This window comes from Fukomys damarensis, unplaced genomic scaffold (assembly GCF_012274545.1).
Source record: "Fukomys damarensis isolate Sample0158 unplaced genomic scaffold, DMR_v1.0_HiC HiC_scaffold_16, whole genome shotgun sequence".
NCBI classification, from domain to species: domain Eukaryota; kingdom Metazoa; phylum Chordata; class Mammalia; order Rodentia; family Bathyergidae; genus Fukomys; species Fukomys damarensis.
In genome coordinates, this window is record NW_022900928.1 from 24640295 (window position 1) to 24658719 (window position 18425).

General features: G+C 35.0%; 2 protein-coding genes across 2 annotated transcripts; one reads left to right on the forward strand and one right to left on the reverse strand.

The window, feature by feature from the left end:
- The first annotated feature begins 6585 nt into the window (after nucleotides 1-6585).
- LOC104847742 (olfactory receptor 52R1-like) lies at nucleotides 6586-7918 on the forward strand. The gene is made up of 2 exons (XM_010603316.1): nucleotides 6586-7510; nucleotides 7878-7918. The coding sequence occupies exons 1-2, from the start codon at nucleotides 6586-6588 to the stop codon at nucleotides 7916-7918; spliced, it is 966 nt and encodes a 321-aa protein (XP_010601618.1).
- Nucleotides 7919-10495: 2577 nt separating this feature from the next.
- On the reverse strand, nucleotides 10496-11446 carry LOC104847663 (olfactory receptor 51F2). The gene has a single exon (XM_010603145.1). The coding sequence runs from the start codon at nucleotides 11444-11446 to the stop codon at nucleotides 10496-10498; it is 951 nt and encodes a 316-aa protein (XP_010601447.1).
- Nucleotides 11447-18425: the final 6979 nt, after the last annotated feature.

Sequence of the window (18425 nt, forward strand, 5' to 3'; positions counted from 1 at the left end):
TACTGAGATAACAGAGGCAATAAGCTCAGGGTGCCCTTTCAATGCTTTTATTCTCTGATGGGGCTAAGTGGTGACAAGACCATACATCTAGGCAGAAGCACTCTGCATACGCACTCCACACCTTCACCATGAAGCTCTTCCTGTGGTCCCAGCAGTCTGATTTTTGTCTTCACTGCTTCATGAGGACTATGTTTCCATGGTTCAGGTATGTTCTATCTTTCTCCTATCTCTCCTTCATCTTGATTTATTTGGGTAAGTTTCAAATATTTACAATTGCCTGTTTTTAATTTTTTGCTAATTTTGTGATATATTTCCATATCTCTTCTGCCTTCTGTTTTCTTCCCTTTCTTCACAGTTCCTCACACATGATGTGAACATATCTCAGTTATGTCTCATTGTCCCCCTTTTGTCACTCTATCACATCAGCAAACCCCTTCTTCCAAAACACCATTCATGTTAATGGCTTAAAAATTAAATTATATTGATCAGCTGATATATAAAGGCAAAAATTATACATATCATCTGCCTACAGTGGAGCTCAGCCCCAAGAAGCTGATCAGTTGGAACCAGACATGGTCAGCAAGTTTTAATCCCTCATTCACATGTTGGTGGGAGGCTTTTCTATATTAGGTACAGCTTTTTTTGTACCTGAATCTTCGTGCCTGTCCTGCCTTTTGTGAAAGGTATGACCCCTTTCTTGTTCAAGTAGAAGTCTCAATTAAAAAGCCTTGTCTCTACTTGTATTTCTTCTGGCTTCAGCCTCTTTTCTACTGTTTCTGGATACAAGAACTCTGTAAACTACTTGACCAATAGAAAGTGGAAAGCCATCTAGCAGTTTAGAGTCCCTTATCTTGAGAAACTAACAGTTTCTAAGTTCTGTCCCTGGTGATACTTGCTCTTGAAAACTATTTACCACACAAACACACCTCATTTTTACCAAGTTATTCACTAAAAAGTCACATGGATATATTTTATTTTGTCAGTACTATTGTGATCCTTATTTTCTAAACTAAACAAAAATAATGCAAAATTGTCATTTTCATACATATATTTTCTACTCAGGATCTAAAAATTCATTCATTGAAAAAAGCCAATAAGGACTTTGCCTTGTTTCAAATTTTAACCAAATGAAATTCTTATTAGGTTTTTCAAACAAATTTTAATAGAGTTAGAATGAGAGATAATTTTAAGGTGTAATAAAATGAGACCAGGAAAAAGAAAACAAGGAGTGTGGATGAAAGGAAAGAAGAGAAAAAATTAAGAGAATGGAAATTCATAGAGTAGTAGAAGTTTTTTTTAATAGTCTATTTCACACTGTACTTTCAAAAAAAAAGCTGAAGCCTAGCTAAACACTATGATTTGTATGATTCTAGTGCCTTGTTAATAGCAAAGAAGATGCAAAGGGGAAAAAAGTACATAGCCTTGTTGAGAAAAATTACAATTGAGTCAATGGGAAGTTGGAGCTCATTAAGAGAAGTCAAAGTCAAAATTGCTTCTCCTGGCCAAAAGCCCAAATTTATGATGTGAATATCTATGTTTTGTTATTTATCAATATTCCACAATACCAAGAAAACTTGGACTTCAAATGCTCTGAAGATTAGGATCTTAGAAACCAAACTTCAGATTTTGAAAGCTTTCTCTGGTGCTACTCATCTATTTCTAAACCACTTCATTCATAGAGAATGCAAGTATTTTGTGTCTGTCCTTTAGGCTCCAAGGAATGTAGCCTAATTATAGACTCTAGATTGAAGGAGAAGATTGGATAGTAAAATAAAATTATCATATACATTGATTAATTTTTCAATTTTTTTTTCATTCTCCGGTTGCCTATCCCTTCCAACTTTAGGATTATTAACTACTTAGTTCTAGAATCTTTAGATATAGTTAACTTTACACTATTGCTGTTGAAAGCTCTGTTACTGTTAGTAGAGTTAAAATTGTTCCATTTAGTAGACATTTCCTGTAGGTCAGTAGCAGGTAAATATATGGTTTGTCTTGGAGTTCCTACTATATTATAGCTTTCTTTTGTAGAGACGAGAATGGTACTTTATTGTTCCATTAGATTTGTCAATATTGATTTTGTATTTGCTGCTATAATTGATGCTAATTTTATCAATATACCAAGAAGACACAGCTGTTGTTATCAGTTGGTTTTACTGGGATGCCAATATCTGGATTCCCTTGGAGTCTTTAACAATCCTGTAGCTGACTACTGAAAATGTGGGTATTGTGCCTAATATGTTGCATCCTCCCATCTCCAGAAAATGGAAGTGGTTGTATCCTGGGACAGAGGCAAAGGCCAATAGTTAGCTATGCCAAAAGAACACCAGGCAAAAGTAAACATTAACTGAAGAGGTCTCCATACTAGAAACAAAACTTTTGACTAAAATAAGCCCACAAGCCTCAGCACAAAAAAAGAAACAAATAAACAAACAAAAAAAGAAACATGAGAAGATAAGCCAAAAAGAGGCTTTGAAAATCTCTCTACTCCAAAGATGATCCATGGGGCATTGAAGAGGCACAAAGCCAAAACTATACCAGTGAATTATTCAAAATTACATCAGGGGAGATAAGAAAACTGATCAATCAGACTTTGACTAACTATAAAAAATATAAATAATAAGACACTGGGAAATATAAACAAAATGATCAGTGAGTCCAAAGAAGACATTAAAAAAAAGGTAGAAGAGCTAAACAAAGGCACTGAATAGCCTTTGAATTTTAAAATAGCACTGAAATTTTAAGCAAAGTGAATAAAGATGGAGTCATCCTAATTCCTATGTTAAAGACGTATTATACAGCCATAGAAATGAGACAACACAGCAATAGAAAGAACAGAGATTACAGAAATAAACCCATACAATCACAGGCAAATGATTTTGAACAAGGTACAAAAAATATAAACAAGAGACATCATTTTTAGTCAGTGGTGTCAGTAAACTGAATATCCTTATACAAAACACTGAAATTTCATCCCTATACCTTACACTATATGAAAAACTAATTCAAATGGGTCAAATACCTACGTGTAAGAGAGGAAACTCTGAAACTACTAAAAGAAAGCGTAGAGGAAAGATTTCAAGGCATTGATGCAGGCATTGGCTGCCTAGAAAGGTTTTCAAATGCAGAGGTAGGAAGAGCAAAATTTAACAAATGTAATTGCATCTAACTAAAAAGCTTTTTCAAAGCAAAGGAAACAATCAACAGAGTGAAGATGCAATCTCAAAAGAGGTAGGAAGGATTACCACTTACTCATCTGCCAGTGTCCACATCCAAAATATATTAAAAATCAAAAACTTAACAATATAAAATTAAATAATCCAATTCAAAAATGGGCAAATGGCAAAGACACTTCTACAAAGAAGAACCACAAATGGCCAACAAATATGTGATAAAATATTCGGCATCATTCTTCATCGGGGAAATGCAAATCCATACTATCACCACCTCACCTTAGCTAAATGTGGATTATCAGAAGGTAAGATATAGAGAAAAAGAAACATGTACTTTGTTAGTGGGCACCTAAATTAGTACAGCTATTATGGAAAACAGTACAGATGATACTCCACACACGAGAAAGAATAAAATCACCTTATGATGCAGACTTTAAAATTCATGGGATCTCATTTCAAGTATGCTAACAAGGGAAAAGAAATCAGTACTCCAAAGACAAACTTTCACACTATGTTTATTGCAGCAATATCCACAATAGCTAAGGTACAGAGTTAGCCTAGAGGACTATCAGGAATGAGTGAATGAATAAATGATACATGGTCTATATACACAGTGGGGCATCACTCAGCCATAAAGTAGAGTGAAATCCTGTCATTCGAAGAAAAATGGTAGGAAATGGAAGTGAAATACTTGAAATTGTTTTAAGTGAAATAAAAGTAACACAGATAAGGACCACATCTACCACATGTTCTCTTTCTGAATGTGGACGCTAAAAGTAGTTGACCTAATAGTAGAATAGTGATTACTAGCCATTGAGTAACATATGAGGAGGAATGAGTAAGAAAAGAATGGTTGGATTTTATCAGTACTTAATGCAAACATATACATATTAGACTTTAGCAGTATCCCCAGTATGCTTATTTCCATTTGTTTATATAAGGGTAAACTATGTCAATATATATTTGAAGTGTGCCTTTCTAAATATCATTGGTTATGTTCAAAAGCCAAGAGGGAACAGAGAACATGAGAATCCACTGAAAAGGTAGAGCTGACACTAAATCTAAGTACTGAAGAAGCGTATTTCCCAACATTTAGGAATACAGAAATTACCCTATATTTAAAAAGCTGAGCAAAGCAGAAATAAAATAAGCAGTAAATCTGACATGTAGACCCACATAGAATAATACCAATGTTTGCTCATGGAAAAAAAATACCTATCGGGAGGGGAGGAGGGGTGAAGGGAGGGCAGGGACAAGGGGAAAAAATGAGAACCAAGACCTGTCATGTTAAGGTACAAGATCCCAATAATGAATGTAACTGTACTGTATACCTAAAATGTACCAATAAATTCAATTTAAAACATACATATCTGCAACTTCTTCTAGCAGCTCACCAAATACCCTTGAGCTTCAGCTTGTTACTCTGAACACTTCCCAATCTGTTAGTTTTTTATTCTATGCACTATCCTTTCCACTCCCCATTCCCTTTCCTCTGTTATGTCCTTCTCTTACAGTCTGTCTTGTGGGATCGATCTTTTCCATCATAGTATTTTACCAACTCTCAACAAAGAAAGGTGCCCTCCCTACTTGCTGGCCAGGCAAGTGCATATGTAAGACCTTGGAACCAATGCCACATTGTTACACACTGATTTTTAATACACCATCAAACACATATTACTTAGAAATATAAACTTGTATGATCTAACAGTATTGTAAAATCTAGCACCGTCAGATACGTAGCTAGGCAGATGTTTTCACAAACCATGTACATTCAGTGACTGCAAACTTACAGAAAGGTGGTGTCATAAAAAGACTGTATACTTAAGAAAAGTATTATCCATCCTCTCACATTTACACAAGCTTATGATCATATGTAAATCCATTCATTTATAATATATTTATCATAGTACATCTCAGATACATAAAATAACATCCAAAAATATTGACAAATTTCAAAATGCACAAAATGTCTTTAAGATTATATATATTTAAACTACAAATAATAAAAATTAATGTATAGGTGAGCATACTCATCTAATCTCAACCACATTCCATCTTGCATATATATATATTCAAAAACTCTTTGTATTCGTGTATCACAGGAGAGAGGAAATTTAGGGGTTAATGCCCCTAGATTCAGCGGATAGTCTCAGAGGAATCCGCGGTTACTATGAGGCAGCAGCGGGAATTAGGCGGTGGGACGGAACTGATGCTCTGGGCAAAGGATACGATAAGCATAGTCCCGTAAATAAACCCTCATCGTGGGTTTCTTCCAAAAGCTGAATCCCAGAGGCTTGCTGGTACTTATGGTCATGTTCCACTTGGCAAAAGAGTGAGTGAGTGATAACTGTGCCTCACATTTCTACACTTCGCTGAAGGAGTGACACTCAGAGTCTCCAACAAGCCAAAGCCCAAGGCAATGCACTGTGCAAAAATGTGATTCCTTGGGACTCCCAGATTCAAAGATCCGTAGCCACTGAACTTAATTTTGAAATGAAATTAAAGAATCGGCTCCATCTGTGTTCTCCAAGGAGACCTAGAAAGGTAGGCAAGTTGCTGTCCTCCACACCTCTCTATGAAGGAGATTGAATTGGAATCTCACCTCTTCTACATATTAGTTTCAGATGATAGTCTACTCTGTAATAACACAATCTAAAAATCTCTACAGCTATTCTTTAGCAAGATCTTAGTTCAGTTTCACCTCACTATCTTCAGCAACTCAGCTGACTGATGGAAATAATATTATAGATATATTATAAATATATTATAGATAGAAAAGGCAGTCCAAAAGGGGCAGTAGAACACTGTCCCTGGATTCTGTCCCATATTGATAATGAAAATTGAGGTATATTCAAGTTGCAAACATAGTTATTGTAACCATATTTCCTTAAACAAAAGCTACACAGTATCCTTGCATGTTAGTAACTTTATTTATTTGTTTGTTTGTTTGTTTTTATTAGTACCAGGGTTTAAACTCGGGACCTTGCATGGGCAAGGCAGGTGGTGGAACCACTGAGCTAAATCTTCATCCCTAATATCTTTAAATGTTATTTCGGGAAAAACTAATATGACTAAGATTAGAAATGCAAGAATTATTTATCATGATAGTTTTATTAGAATAGATTCCACTTTCAAATGCACCACTGTTCCATAGAAATAATTATGTTTGGAGGTTGTATGTTACCATCCCATTTTAAATGACATAACATGAATAAAAAAAACGAGCAGCATTATTTTATGTCAGAAAACATTATTTATTATAACATTTGAATTAACTACATACATCATTATATCTATTTTGGTATTGGACAATAATGCAATCTGAAGAATAAATAATAACATTAAGTTTTGGCTATCATTTGCAGAAAATAGATTGCATTGGACACAAAGAACATAATATTCATCTATATATATGTGCACATTAAGAAACACCTCCTCTCATCCTGTATCCTTCATCCTGCTAGGAATCCCAGACCTGGAGAATTCCCAGTTTGGGATTGCCTTTCTGTTCTGTGTCATGTATGTTGTGGCAGTTGTTGGCAATATCACCATCCTACATATAATCAGAATGGACAGCACCCTTCATGAGCCCATGTACCTCTTTCTGGCCATGCTGGCTGCTTCTGACCTGGTCCTGTCCTCCTCCACCCAGCCTAAGATGCTGGCCATCCTCTGGTTCCACGCTCATGAGATTGGATATCATGCCTGCCTCATCCAGGTGTTCTTCATCCACGCCTTTGCTTCTGTGGAGTCTGGGGTGCTCATGGCTATGGCCCTGGACCGCTATGTGGCCATCTGCTTCCCACTGCGACACCCTAGTATCTTGACTACATCCGTGGTGGTTAAAGTAGGGACTGTTGTGTTGGGGAGGGGGCTGTTGTTGGTGAGTCCCTTCTGTTTCATGATCTCCAGGATGCCCTTCTGCACCAACAGGGTCATTCCCCAGTCATACTGTGAGCACATGGCTGTGCTGAAGTTGCTGTGTGTTGATACCAGGGTCAACCGTGGATATGGGCTCTTTGTGGCCTTCTCCGTGGTTGGCTTTGATATTCTTGTCATCAGTGTATCGTATGTGATGATTCTGAGAGCTGTGTTACAGTTGCCCTCAGGTGAAGCCCGCTTCAAGACTTTTGGCACATGTGCTTCTCATATCTGTGTTATCTTGGCCCTGTATATCCCAGCCCTTTTTACCTTCCTCACCCATCGCTTTGGCCATCAGGTGCCCCGAGTGGTACACATCATGTTTGCTAATGTCTATCTACTGGTGCCTCCCATGCTCAACCCCATCATCTATGGAGTTAGAACCAAGCAGATAAGGGACAGCGTTATGAGAGGATGCTATGAAAAACATGTCTAAATCAAAGGAAACAACATCCAACTACTTGATATGCCATATTGATCTATAGATATAATGAAGAAAGTTTGTCAGGCCTTTTCATATCATCCTAAAGTTCTCTCTGTAAATAATTAGCCAAGAGACCAGCTATCTTCCACTTGAAAGAGGAATAGTGTTCAGTACATTCAGATGAAAGATCTAAGAGTTGTGGTGGATGGTAGCAAACTTTGGTGGCCTGTGTTCACCATCACAAACAACAACAGTTGTGTTATTTATTAAATCATTGGATGTTATAAAAGAAGATTATCTTCTAGTGATTCTGGCAAAAAACCCTTTTAATATCCTACAGTAGCAAGGTAAGTGGATAGACTGTTTACAAGGAACACAGAAACTTGTAACAGTCAGTTAAAATTTGCACATTTTCCCCATCTAGAAATATTTTTATGGAAGCAGAATTTGTGAAATAAAATCATGCATAAAGACATGCCTTAGATTATTATTTATAAAAGCAAAGCAGAAAATTATTCACATACTGTACTTAACCAGGTGAAACATTATACACTTGAATATCCATGTGCCTCTTAACTATTATAACTGCAACCAGGGTATGAAGATATGAGAAATGATCAACATGTAATAATACACAGAAAAGAAAAGAAAGAACAATTATTCATAAGCTGATGTCTTTAAATTTTGTACAAATATTAAAAAATATACCCAAAAACTAATAATATCAAGTTGGAGCAGGAGAATTGTCATATTTTCTTTTTTTTCAACTTTCAAAATATATATTTTATTTTTGTTATTATTAACATGTTTTACATACACATATTAATAGGGCTCAGTGTTGTGTTATGAAATTTTTTAAATGATCCCCAATTAATAGTTAAATATCAAAAAATGTTATTAAAACAATAAAAGCATAGTTGGGTTATTAATTTATTGCCAAAACCTAGGGAGTAGAATAAGCAATCTGAAAAGATAATGAACCCAAGAATAGATTAAGGTACACAAAAATGTGAAAATTGAGAAAAAGCATTGTTGCCAGAGCATAACGTCATAAGACTACTAAGAAAAAGTGTTAAGTTAGCTAAAGAATCTCTGTGGTTTCTCCGGGGTATTTCAGAAAGAAGGAAATGTTTTTGGTAAAGAATGAGGAAGATAATTCTGTCTTTTATTTTCTCTAGAAGCTTTTAAGACTTTTTTGGCTGGACATCTCACATTTCGCCTATGAATTGTGATGGAGAGTCACCATGGCTATTTGGTTTTCTGTAAGCTTTGCTTGCCTGTATGTTAAACTCTTTCTTATTACTTGGAAAGTTTTATGCTATGATTATTGTGAAAATTATTTACGTGTGATTTATGAGGTGGCAAAAGATTAGTTAACAGCACAACATTTAGGATGTATAGGCATATAAATTAATGTAGTCATTACATAGAACAGTATGGAGGGGGATCAAAAATCTAAGAAAAAAAATCACCAGTTAATCCATACTTTCAACTCCACATGATCTCACTTCTGAGTGTACACAGAATGGAAAAGGAATCAGCATAAAACCAATGTACTTGCACACTGTTTACTATAGCACTATTCATAATAGATAAGATATGGGATTAGCCTTGCTAACCATCAACTAATGATTTAATAAATGACGCATGGACTAAATGAAGTGTTATTCAGCCATAATGAAGAACGAAGTTCTATCATTTGTAGAAAAATGGAAGGAACTAGAAAACATTATGTTAGATGAAATAAAACCACCACAGAAAGACAAGTACCACATAGTCTTTTATTTGTAAGCTAAAAATAGTTAACGTGAAAGTAGAAATACAGATAGCAAAAATAACTCAAAGGACTTGAGTAAAGATATGCCATGTGTAAGAACTTAATAACCTCTATTAATATAAATATGATATGCCATAACATGATCGAAATTACTAATATCAATAAATGAAAAATGGGACAGAAAATTACAGGCAGAGGGAATGAGGAGGAGGGAAGGACATTTTAAAAATGTAACTAGCTGTGGTACATACCTGTCACCACTCCCCAAAATGATTGCAAATTGCATGAACTGCAAACATATACTAATAAAATAAAATTTTAAAAGGGATCACTAAACCAGTACACTGATTGGTTTGGTACCACTCCAATTATAGTAGACTCAATAAGATGAAAGGCAGAAGAAAGGCACTGTTAAGGTTTCTTTGTTACTTTTGCTACCATGTGGGAGTCAGGAACTGATTCTCCTCTGCAAGTTCTGTCTTCCACACCACCCTGCCTTGGGGCCCGCTAATTATGAACACACTGAAAATGTGCCCAAGTTACCTAACAGAAGGAAGTAATGCACCCATTAAAATATTGGATGATTAGTTGTTCTGAAGAATAGGAAGGCAAGAATTATTATGACAATATTTATATGATAATTTCCCTCTAACAGACCCTTCTTTCAAAAAATGCTACCATTCACTAAAAAAACACGTATGCTTATAACTTTTGTGGTATAGCCCAATGCCAACTTATATAATACAAATAAAAACCAATGAATGGCATTATTTCATGTTAGAAATACCAATTACTGCTAGAGTTTTGTGTACAGTAATGTAAAATTAAGTCCAATTTTCCTATTACCCAATAATCAATCTGAAAAACTAATATTATTAACTCTTTGCTTTGATTGTTATCATTTGCAAACTTCCTTGGAAACTCAGGCCATAATATCTATTCAGTTATGTTCACATCAAAGACCAGCTCCACTCATCCTGAGTCCTTCATCCCGGTAGGAATCCCTGGCACGAAGAATGCCCAATCTTAATTTAGATGGTGTCCATGTGAATTTACTTACAAGGAAAGTAAGTAAATAACCTACTATAAGTGACATAGTTCGGACTCTCAAAGGCAGGTGTGGTCCTTTGGATACAATTACTCCCTTCTACAAAAGCACATGTTCAGAAATCCCTTTTTCAACTTTGAGACAACTGTAAATTAGATCTGACATTTCTTCCGAATTAGGACCTTGACAATAGCCTTTCGAATCTGCTTAGTCTTCACGCTGTAGATGATGGGATTGAGAACAGGGGGGATGAGCAGGAACACATTGGCCATGATGGTATGGACAAAGGGAGGTGCTGAACGGCCATAGCGGTGAACTAGAGACAAACTGATGAGAGGAATGTAGAAGATGGCAACAGCACTGATGTGGGATATGCAGGTGTTGAAGGCTTTCTGTCGCTCCTCTGAGGAGGCAATGCTGAGGACTGATCGGATGATCAGAATATAGGAGACCAAGATACAAGGACAGTCAAATCCTGCAGTGGAGAATAGTGCAAACAGACCAAGGATGCTGTTGATTCTGTTATCTGTGCATGAGAGCTGAATGACATCAACATGGTAACAATAAGAATGAGAAAGGACCAGAGACTTGCAGAAGGACAGCCTCTTAACAAATAGCACAACCGGCAACATGACAGAGACATTCCTTATCAACACAACCACCCCTATCTGGGCAATCCTGGCATTGGTGAGAATGGTGGTATATCTCAGTGGGTCACAGATGGCCACAAATCGATCAAAGGCCATGGCCAGCAGAACCCCAGACTCCGTGAAAGTCAAGCCATGGAGAAAGAACATCTGAGCAACACAGGCATTTAAGTTGATCTTCCGGGCTTCAAACCAGAAGACAGCAAGGGTTGTGGAAAGTGTGCACAGAGATAAGCTCAGGTCTGTAGCAGAAAGCATAGCGAGGAAGTAATACATAGGCTCATGAAGGCTGTGCTCATGGAGGACCACCAACAAGATCACACCATTTCCAGAGAGGGCCATGATATACAAGAGACAGAAAGGAATGGAGATCCAGACCTGCACTGATCTCAGGCCTGGGATACCAGTCAGAAAGAAGGTGGGAGACTGATCTCTGGTATTATTGAGGACCAACATCACGGAGGGCTGAGGAGAGAGGGGTATTTGGATAATTGAATATAACAGACAAACACATATATAGTTTATTTCTTAGAACATCTTTCTGTCATTCTAAGATTACACAACTCCTACATCTAATTCTTGAAGAATTTAGTATTTGTGATTTCCTTTGAGCTACACGCTTCTCTTTCACCCTCTTATTGTTTCCTCTTTAATGAGACAGAATTACTTGAATTGCTCCATACCACATTTTTCTCAGGTAAAGTAGGCCGTATCTTTCTTTTTAGTGGCAGAAAACATCAAGGTAAAATCATCACTATCTGGAAATGTCCACAGGCAAAAACTTAAGCAATGTCGTAAGAACTTCAGCTTCCATGATTTTTGAACTAAATTGTTTAACCTAGAAGAAAGGATTTAACAAACCATATCATTTTTGAAATGAAATATTATTAGGCTTCCTTAGTGTGTGAGTTACTTTGCTCTCTTGCTAAAGTAAAATGTGTGACACCCAAAGTTAAAGGGGGAAAGGGCCAATATGTTCACAGTAGGTAGTAGAAGTTTCAGCCCATAAGTAGCTGACTCCATAACAGGGATGGCAAACAGGCATTGCAAAGGAGAAACAACATGGCAAGCACAAGGTAACAACGGTAACAAGGGAGCCTCATAGAGATGCGTGTAGTAGTTTAGCAGTCATGTCCCCTTAATTCCAACATCACACACTCTAGATTCAGCCACTGCATGAAGCTTTGGGGGGCATCTAGATGCAAGCCGTGCCATCTGGTAAATATCCAGAAGGATGTAAAAAATATCTCTGAGACACATGTCTATTTGTATATAGGTTGATGTTAGGATGATCCAAAGAACTACCCTAATATATATTAATATTGATCCCACTAATTGTGTGCTCCCTATGTTTTATATATTATTTTATTTTATTTTATTTTGTACTGGAGATCAAACTCAGGCCCTTGCACTTTTGAGGCAAGAGGCAGAATCACTGAGCCAAATCCCCAGCCCCGATATATTTTTGATATAGTATATGATTTTATGTGTGCTCCATCTGCAGGAGTTGGTACTCTGGGCACTTTGCAAATAAGGAAACTAAGATTCATCAATTGAAAGTTGCTCAAGTTTTCTCTTAAAAATACCTGTCTCTTTTTCAGAGACTATACCAACATAAGAAAAAGAGAAAAGAAAGAGAGGAAACAGAGGCAGAAATAGACAAAGAGAGAAAGGGAGATGAGGGTCAGGAGAAGGAAGAAAAAAAAGAATGGGTGAGAGGAAGAAATTTTTTTTCATATTTTACCACACTGTGTGAAGCACTACATTCTGTTAAATGGGAGCACAGACTGCTATTAAAATTCATATAACCTTCATAGTATCCAGAATTGCATGAATATGTACCTCCTGGTACACACCAGCATGTTTACATCTTTAATCTAATTCAATCACCGTAACTATTCAAGGAAGAAAAGTCTTAACATTAACATACAAATAGGGAGACTGATGTTTAAATTAATTAAATAATTTACCCTGAATTGTGTAGCTAGGCAATAAAAGAGGTGGAAATTGTGTATTTGACCCAGTGCAATTCTCTAAATAAAACTAAGGAATGTACATGAAGAGTCTTTAAGTCAGAACGAAAAATTTTCCTGACAAACTAGGATTAGAGGTTCCATTTGACCCAGCCATCCCTCTGCTGGGTATCTTTCCAAAAGAATTAAAAGAATCATATTACAGTGATATATGCACACCCATGTTTATAGGGGCACAGTTTGTAATAGCTATAACTTGGAAACAGCCCATCTGCCCATCAGTTGGAAACTGGATAAAGAAGATGTTGTTTTTCTATAAAATGGACTATTACTCAGCCATAAAGAATGAGAAAGTGGATTCATTTATAGGTAAATGGGTACATTTTGATGATATACTCCTAAGTGAAATAAATAAGTCACACATATGCAAATACCAAATAGTTTCTCTGGTGTGAAAAACTAAAATAGTACTCAAGATACTAACGGGCAATTAGCAATGTGAAATGGGAAGAGAAGGACCAAAGGTGTAGGGACAGTGAGAAAGATAGGGAAAGGGGAATAAGGGAAAAGGAAAACAAAATATGAGAAAATGTAAAAATGGAATTAAAGTGTTTGAAGGGGGGGAGGGGAGGAGAAAGGGGAAAAAATGAGAACCAAGACCTGGCATGTAAAGGTACAAGATCCGAGTAATGAATGTAACTGTACTGTCTACCTAGAATGTACCCATAAATTCAATTTAAAATAAAAAAATAAAAAATAAAAATAAAACAAATATTTTTCAGACTCGATCTTTTACAGAGATGTACTGTGGTAACTTTACTTTGGAGTAAAAGGTAGTATGTCAAATGCAATGCTTTGGAAATGGTGAAAATATAAAACTCTTTAGGCTTTTCTGGAAAGTGACCTTAATATTGATGATCCTTATGTGAGAAGTTACCCAGGCTATTCTTTCTAGGGAAACCAACACCAAAATGAAACTGCCATTTTATTGATCCCGTAATTTATCCAATCTTACATATTTTGCTGATGACACTTCATAAAAATTTTCTCTTTATTAGAAATATTCTATCTCTACCTACGTATAAATCTTTATTACTTTCCTAAAGCCATTCATTTATTTTTTGAACTTACTGGTATTGTTTTGGTTTTGTTTTTCATTTTTCCTGGATAAACTTATGTTTTCAAAGTTTATAAGTACTCTTCATGTATCTATCCTTTACAAATCTCAAATCATTCAAAAATTACCTGACCCATTTTTTCATAGCATTGTATTTCATCTGTATAATGAGCGAAATATTTCAAGTAAGTATTTGAATGCCTGTTGTGGCTTTCAGGTTCCAAATTTGAAGTTATATTTGTGTGGTTTTTTCATTGGGAAAAATAACCAAGATGTTCAAAAGCAAAGTAATTGCTTACCTTATTTTTGCTCATTACCCTTCCTGTTCTATATATAACTAATAATTTTCACAGAAAATAACTTGTTTGGAGTGATCTATGCCCCTTAGGTTCTTTAATTGAGGCCACTTCCAATCAACTACCAAGACTTTTCTTTGTAAACTTTTAATATTGCCTTCCTTGTTCACCTCAGCCTTAACTATATGCAAAATAATGTCATACAAATATTCAGACTAAAGTGGAATAATAAATCATCCTACAAATAAATATAGGTTATTTTATTAATATAAAAATGTACAATGACAGAGTCCAGAGCAATAACTATTTTCCTTCACCAGCATTTTCTCTATGCCAGAAAAATATATGACTAAGAAAAATAATCCTGAATAACAATAAAACGCACATGTCAGGATTGAAGTGCCTGAAGGTTATACTTTTACCAGAAAACAAGGATAGAAATAATAATCATTGAAATTTTTAGTTTAAGAAGCTAGCCAAAAAGTTTCAGATGTCAAAAAGAGAAATTGATAAAAATAAAATATGCTAATGAATTTGTTAATAATATCAATATTGATTAAACTTAATATTTTAAAACAACTGAATTATTTCAAAACTCATCCTTTCTTAAATAGGGGAGGGGTAGGCGGTGAAGGGAGGGCAGGGGTAAAAAGGAAAATATGAGAACTAAGACCTGTCATTGAAAGGTACAAGATGCCAATGATGAATATAACTGTACTGTTAAAAAGTACAAATAAACTCAATGAAAAAAGATAAGAACAAAAAAAAACTCATCCTAAATTATTTTAAAGGCATAAAAAATGAAGAAAAATAACAAAACTGTAGAGAAATGTAACAAATATAATGGAATCACATTCACAAGTATAGCAATATATTTGACAACATTTCTGAAGGGGATAGTTTTATAAGAAAACATAAGTTGGCAAATTAGCTTAGGCAACAAAATTCATCAGGAAGAAATGATACTGGAATTTTGACCAAATATTTTAGTTTGTGATCCCTACTAAACCAAAAGAAAAATGAGACCATTTCATCTTTTACAAATTAGCAAAGTAAGGCGGGGGATTTAGCTCAGTGGTCCACCACCTGCCTTGCAAGCACAAGGTCCTGAGTTCGATCCCAGTACCCACCACAAAAAAAATAATAATAATAATGAAGCAAGGGAAAACTGTTCCTCCAGGGACTATTTGGCAATTACTGGAGACATTTGGTTGTTATAGATAGGGAGGAGTGTTACTGATATCTAGTGGATGAGGCAAAGAATTCTTCCAAGAATTTTAAAACTTATAAGATAACCCATCACAACAAAGAAATATACAACTCCAAATGTGTATAATTCTGAGATTGAAAAACTGCAGCTCACATGAAAAGATGGGAAGTTATTCATCTAATCTTTTAGGAAATGAATGCAAACCTCATTACTACCTTATTTGCCAGTCAGATACTACTGTTTTAACTGTTTCTTAATACCACCCTCTTAGCCTTATGAATGAAAATTCATTCAAATAAATCTATCAATCATTGAGTATGTGGATATATTTAAGTGGGGAGAATATAATGGTCTTAAGGTATAAGTTTTTTTAAGGAATTTCAATAGGAATTCATTATAAAATTGCTAATAGAAAGAACATAAAAGTTTTCCAATGAGGGATATCTTCCAGATATTCAGAGCAAACATATTTATAGGTAATTGTTAAAAGAAGGTTCATTAAAGGTACTGCAAAGATACCATATACACTATCAAAAGTACTATTCAACATTATATGAAACAGTGGAAAAGATATCAATAGAAATAAAATGTGTTAGGGGCTGGGGATTTAGCTCAATAATTCTGCCGCCTGCCTGGCAAGCACAAGGACCTGAGTTTGATCCCTGGTACCAAAAAAAAAAAAAAAAGAAAAGAAAAGAAAAAGAAAAAAAAAAGAAATAAAATGTGTTACTTTGAAAAAAAATTTTAAGGTCACTCTAATTTTTATCAATATTTCCCTGAAAAACATAATGGACTGTAAAAATTGAGCTCTTAAAAATTAGTTCACAAAAGGAATGAGATACAAATGAATAGATCTTCTTATTCACAAATTCATCACAGAGAAAAAATTTTATATATGTCTGTGTATGTGTGTGTGTGTTTATATGACTTTAACCACAATACTTGTAAAGTTGTAAAATGTGCTATAAAAAGTGTATATTTTCAAGCAGAAGGAGACCTATGAAGACCTATTAAGTAAGTTGAAGAATCTCCTTTATTTCTTAATTTTTTACTGAAGATAGGAATATGCCATAGTGAACAGACCTAAATTCTGCTATTAAGTAACATAAATTCAAAGCATAATTTATCAATAATCCCCAAGAATTCTTAACTGGTTATGATAGACCCTACATTACAAAAATGATTATACATATGCAATGCATTTAATACAGCATTGTGACCAAAGAGCGAAGTATTTGTACTTGGACATATAAAAATGTAATGTAAAATTAAGGAAAGTAATCGTGTCTAATATGGACAAAATTACTAAAACCCATATCTTTTGGGGGTAAAGAAGAATGTGAGGCAGGGTCTAACTACGTGGTTCTGGTTGAACTCAATATGTAGCCCAGGCTAACCTTGAACTCACGGAGATTTTCCTGCCTTAGCTTCCCAAGTGCTGGGATTACAGCATTCCCAGCTCAAATTGAAAAACTGAACGACTGAGTAAAAAATATTCTTCTCCCCACAAAAAATGAAAGAGAATAACGAATACAATAATGGTATCATCTATCACTAGAAAAGATAAATGATTATGTGATCAATAAGACCATCAATTAACTGCTGCCTTTTTAAAAATATGAAACATTTTATATTTTCCACACTCTGAATTAAAAGTTTTAAGACACACATATGCACATACATACAAAACCTGCAACAATACTAACAGAAATGAATGAAAATATATTTATGACTCTTTATGATCAAATTAAAGCCATTATGTAATATATTTTTATAGAACACTGCATTAAACTCAAATACCATTGATTGCAAAAGATATATGTAAATAAAATTAGAAATACAGCATACCCTATATGCACTGGAAACCAAGATCAATATCAGCCCAAGATATACCAGGTCAAAAATGATAGCCTAAATAAAAGTACTGAAAATACTATAGAAATAATATTTGAACATGCGTTGGAAAGTAGAATAAAGATGAGGCAAAACGATATACAAGGCTAGAAGGGATATCAAAAAAGTACAACCAACCTGATTTATAATATTGAAAAGGACAATGGAGAAAGTGAAAGAATGAAAATCATTAGTAAGTGCAGAGTTTAAATCTTACTCTACTAAGAAGGTGAGAAAACGTCCTCCACAGACATTATTCTCATCATTTTTGGTGACACAGTACTGATGAAAAAATGATACATAGGCCGGGAATTTAGCTTGATGGTGCCACACCTGCCTCACAAGCACAAGGTCCTGAGCTCAATTCCAGGTACTGGAAAAAAAAAAAAGATACCTGATCTTGGATATTGCATTCAATGTATATTGTTACTAACTCAATACACAACATCTACCTAGTGAGCTTTTCAATTATCAATAAAATAGTAGACAAAATTAATGTTTGTGTATTATGACAGCACATTTGGAATTACATAGGAAGCTTCCTTAAAAATATAAAGCCAAGTTTTCAGCCCACATAATATAATTGAATACTACATCTGGGAATGACATTACCTGCATTTGCATCTAAATTGTATCTGGATTTTTTTTATGTTTTTGGTGATGTTTTGATTTTTTTTGGGGGGGTGATATGATTTATGGTAAAGTTTTTTTTCATAAAGGAAACAGTCGAAATTGGGATATTTGGTTATTCTGGCAAAGCAAAATAATAAACATGAATATAAAAGCCTTTTTCCCTTCGTTGACTGGAGGCAGTGATCTGGTAAACCATCCCCATCTCTGCTTCCTTACCTGTGAACCCAAATGTGAAATTCCCCAAGTCTGCCTGCATCCAGTTGTTTCAATGATAATCAAAAAATCAAGACCTTTTGAAATACATCTTCAATGT

What these genes read in the sequence shown, in the direction of transcription:
- LOC104847742 (XM_010603316.1), top strand. Translation starts at nt 6,586, where the DNA reads ATGTGCACATTAAGAAACACCTCCTCTCATCCTGTATCCTTCATCCTG. An exon ending in GGACAGCGTTATGAGAGGAT is followed by an intron (nt 7,511 to 7,877) that starts GCTATGAAAAAC and finishes GTAAGTGGATAG; the next exon opens with ACTGTTTACAAGGAACACAG.
- LOC104847663 (XM_010603145.1), bottom strand. Translation starts at nt 11,446, where the DNA reads ATGTTGGTCCTCAATAATACCAGAGATCAGTCTCCCACCTTCTTTCTG.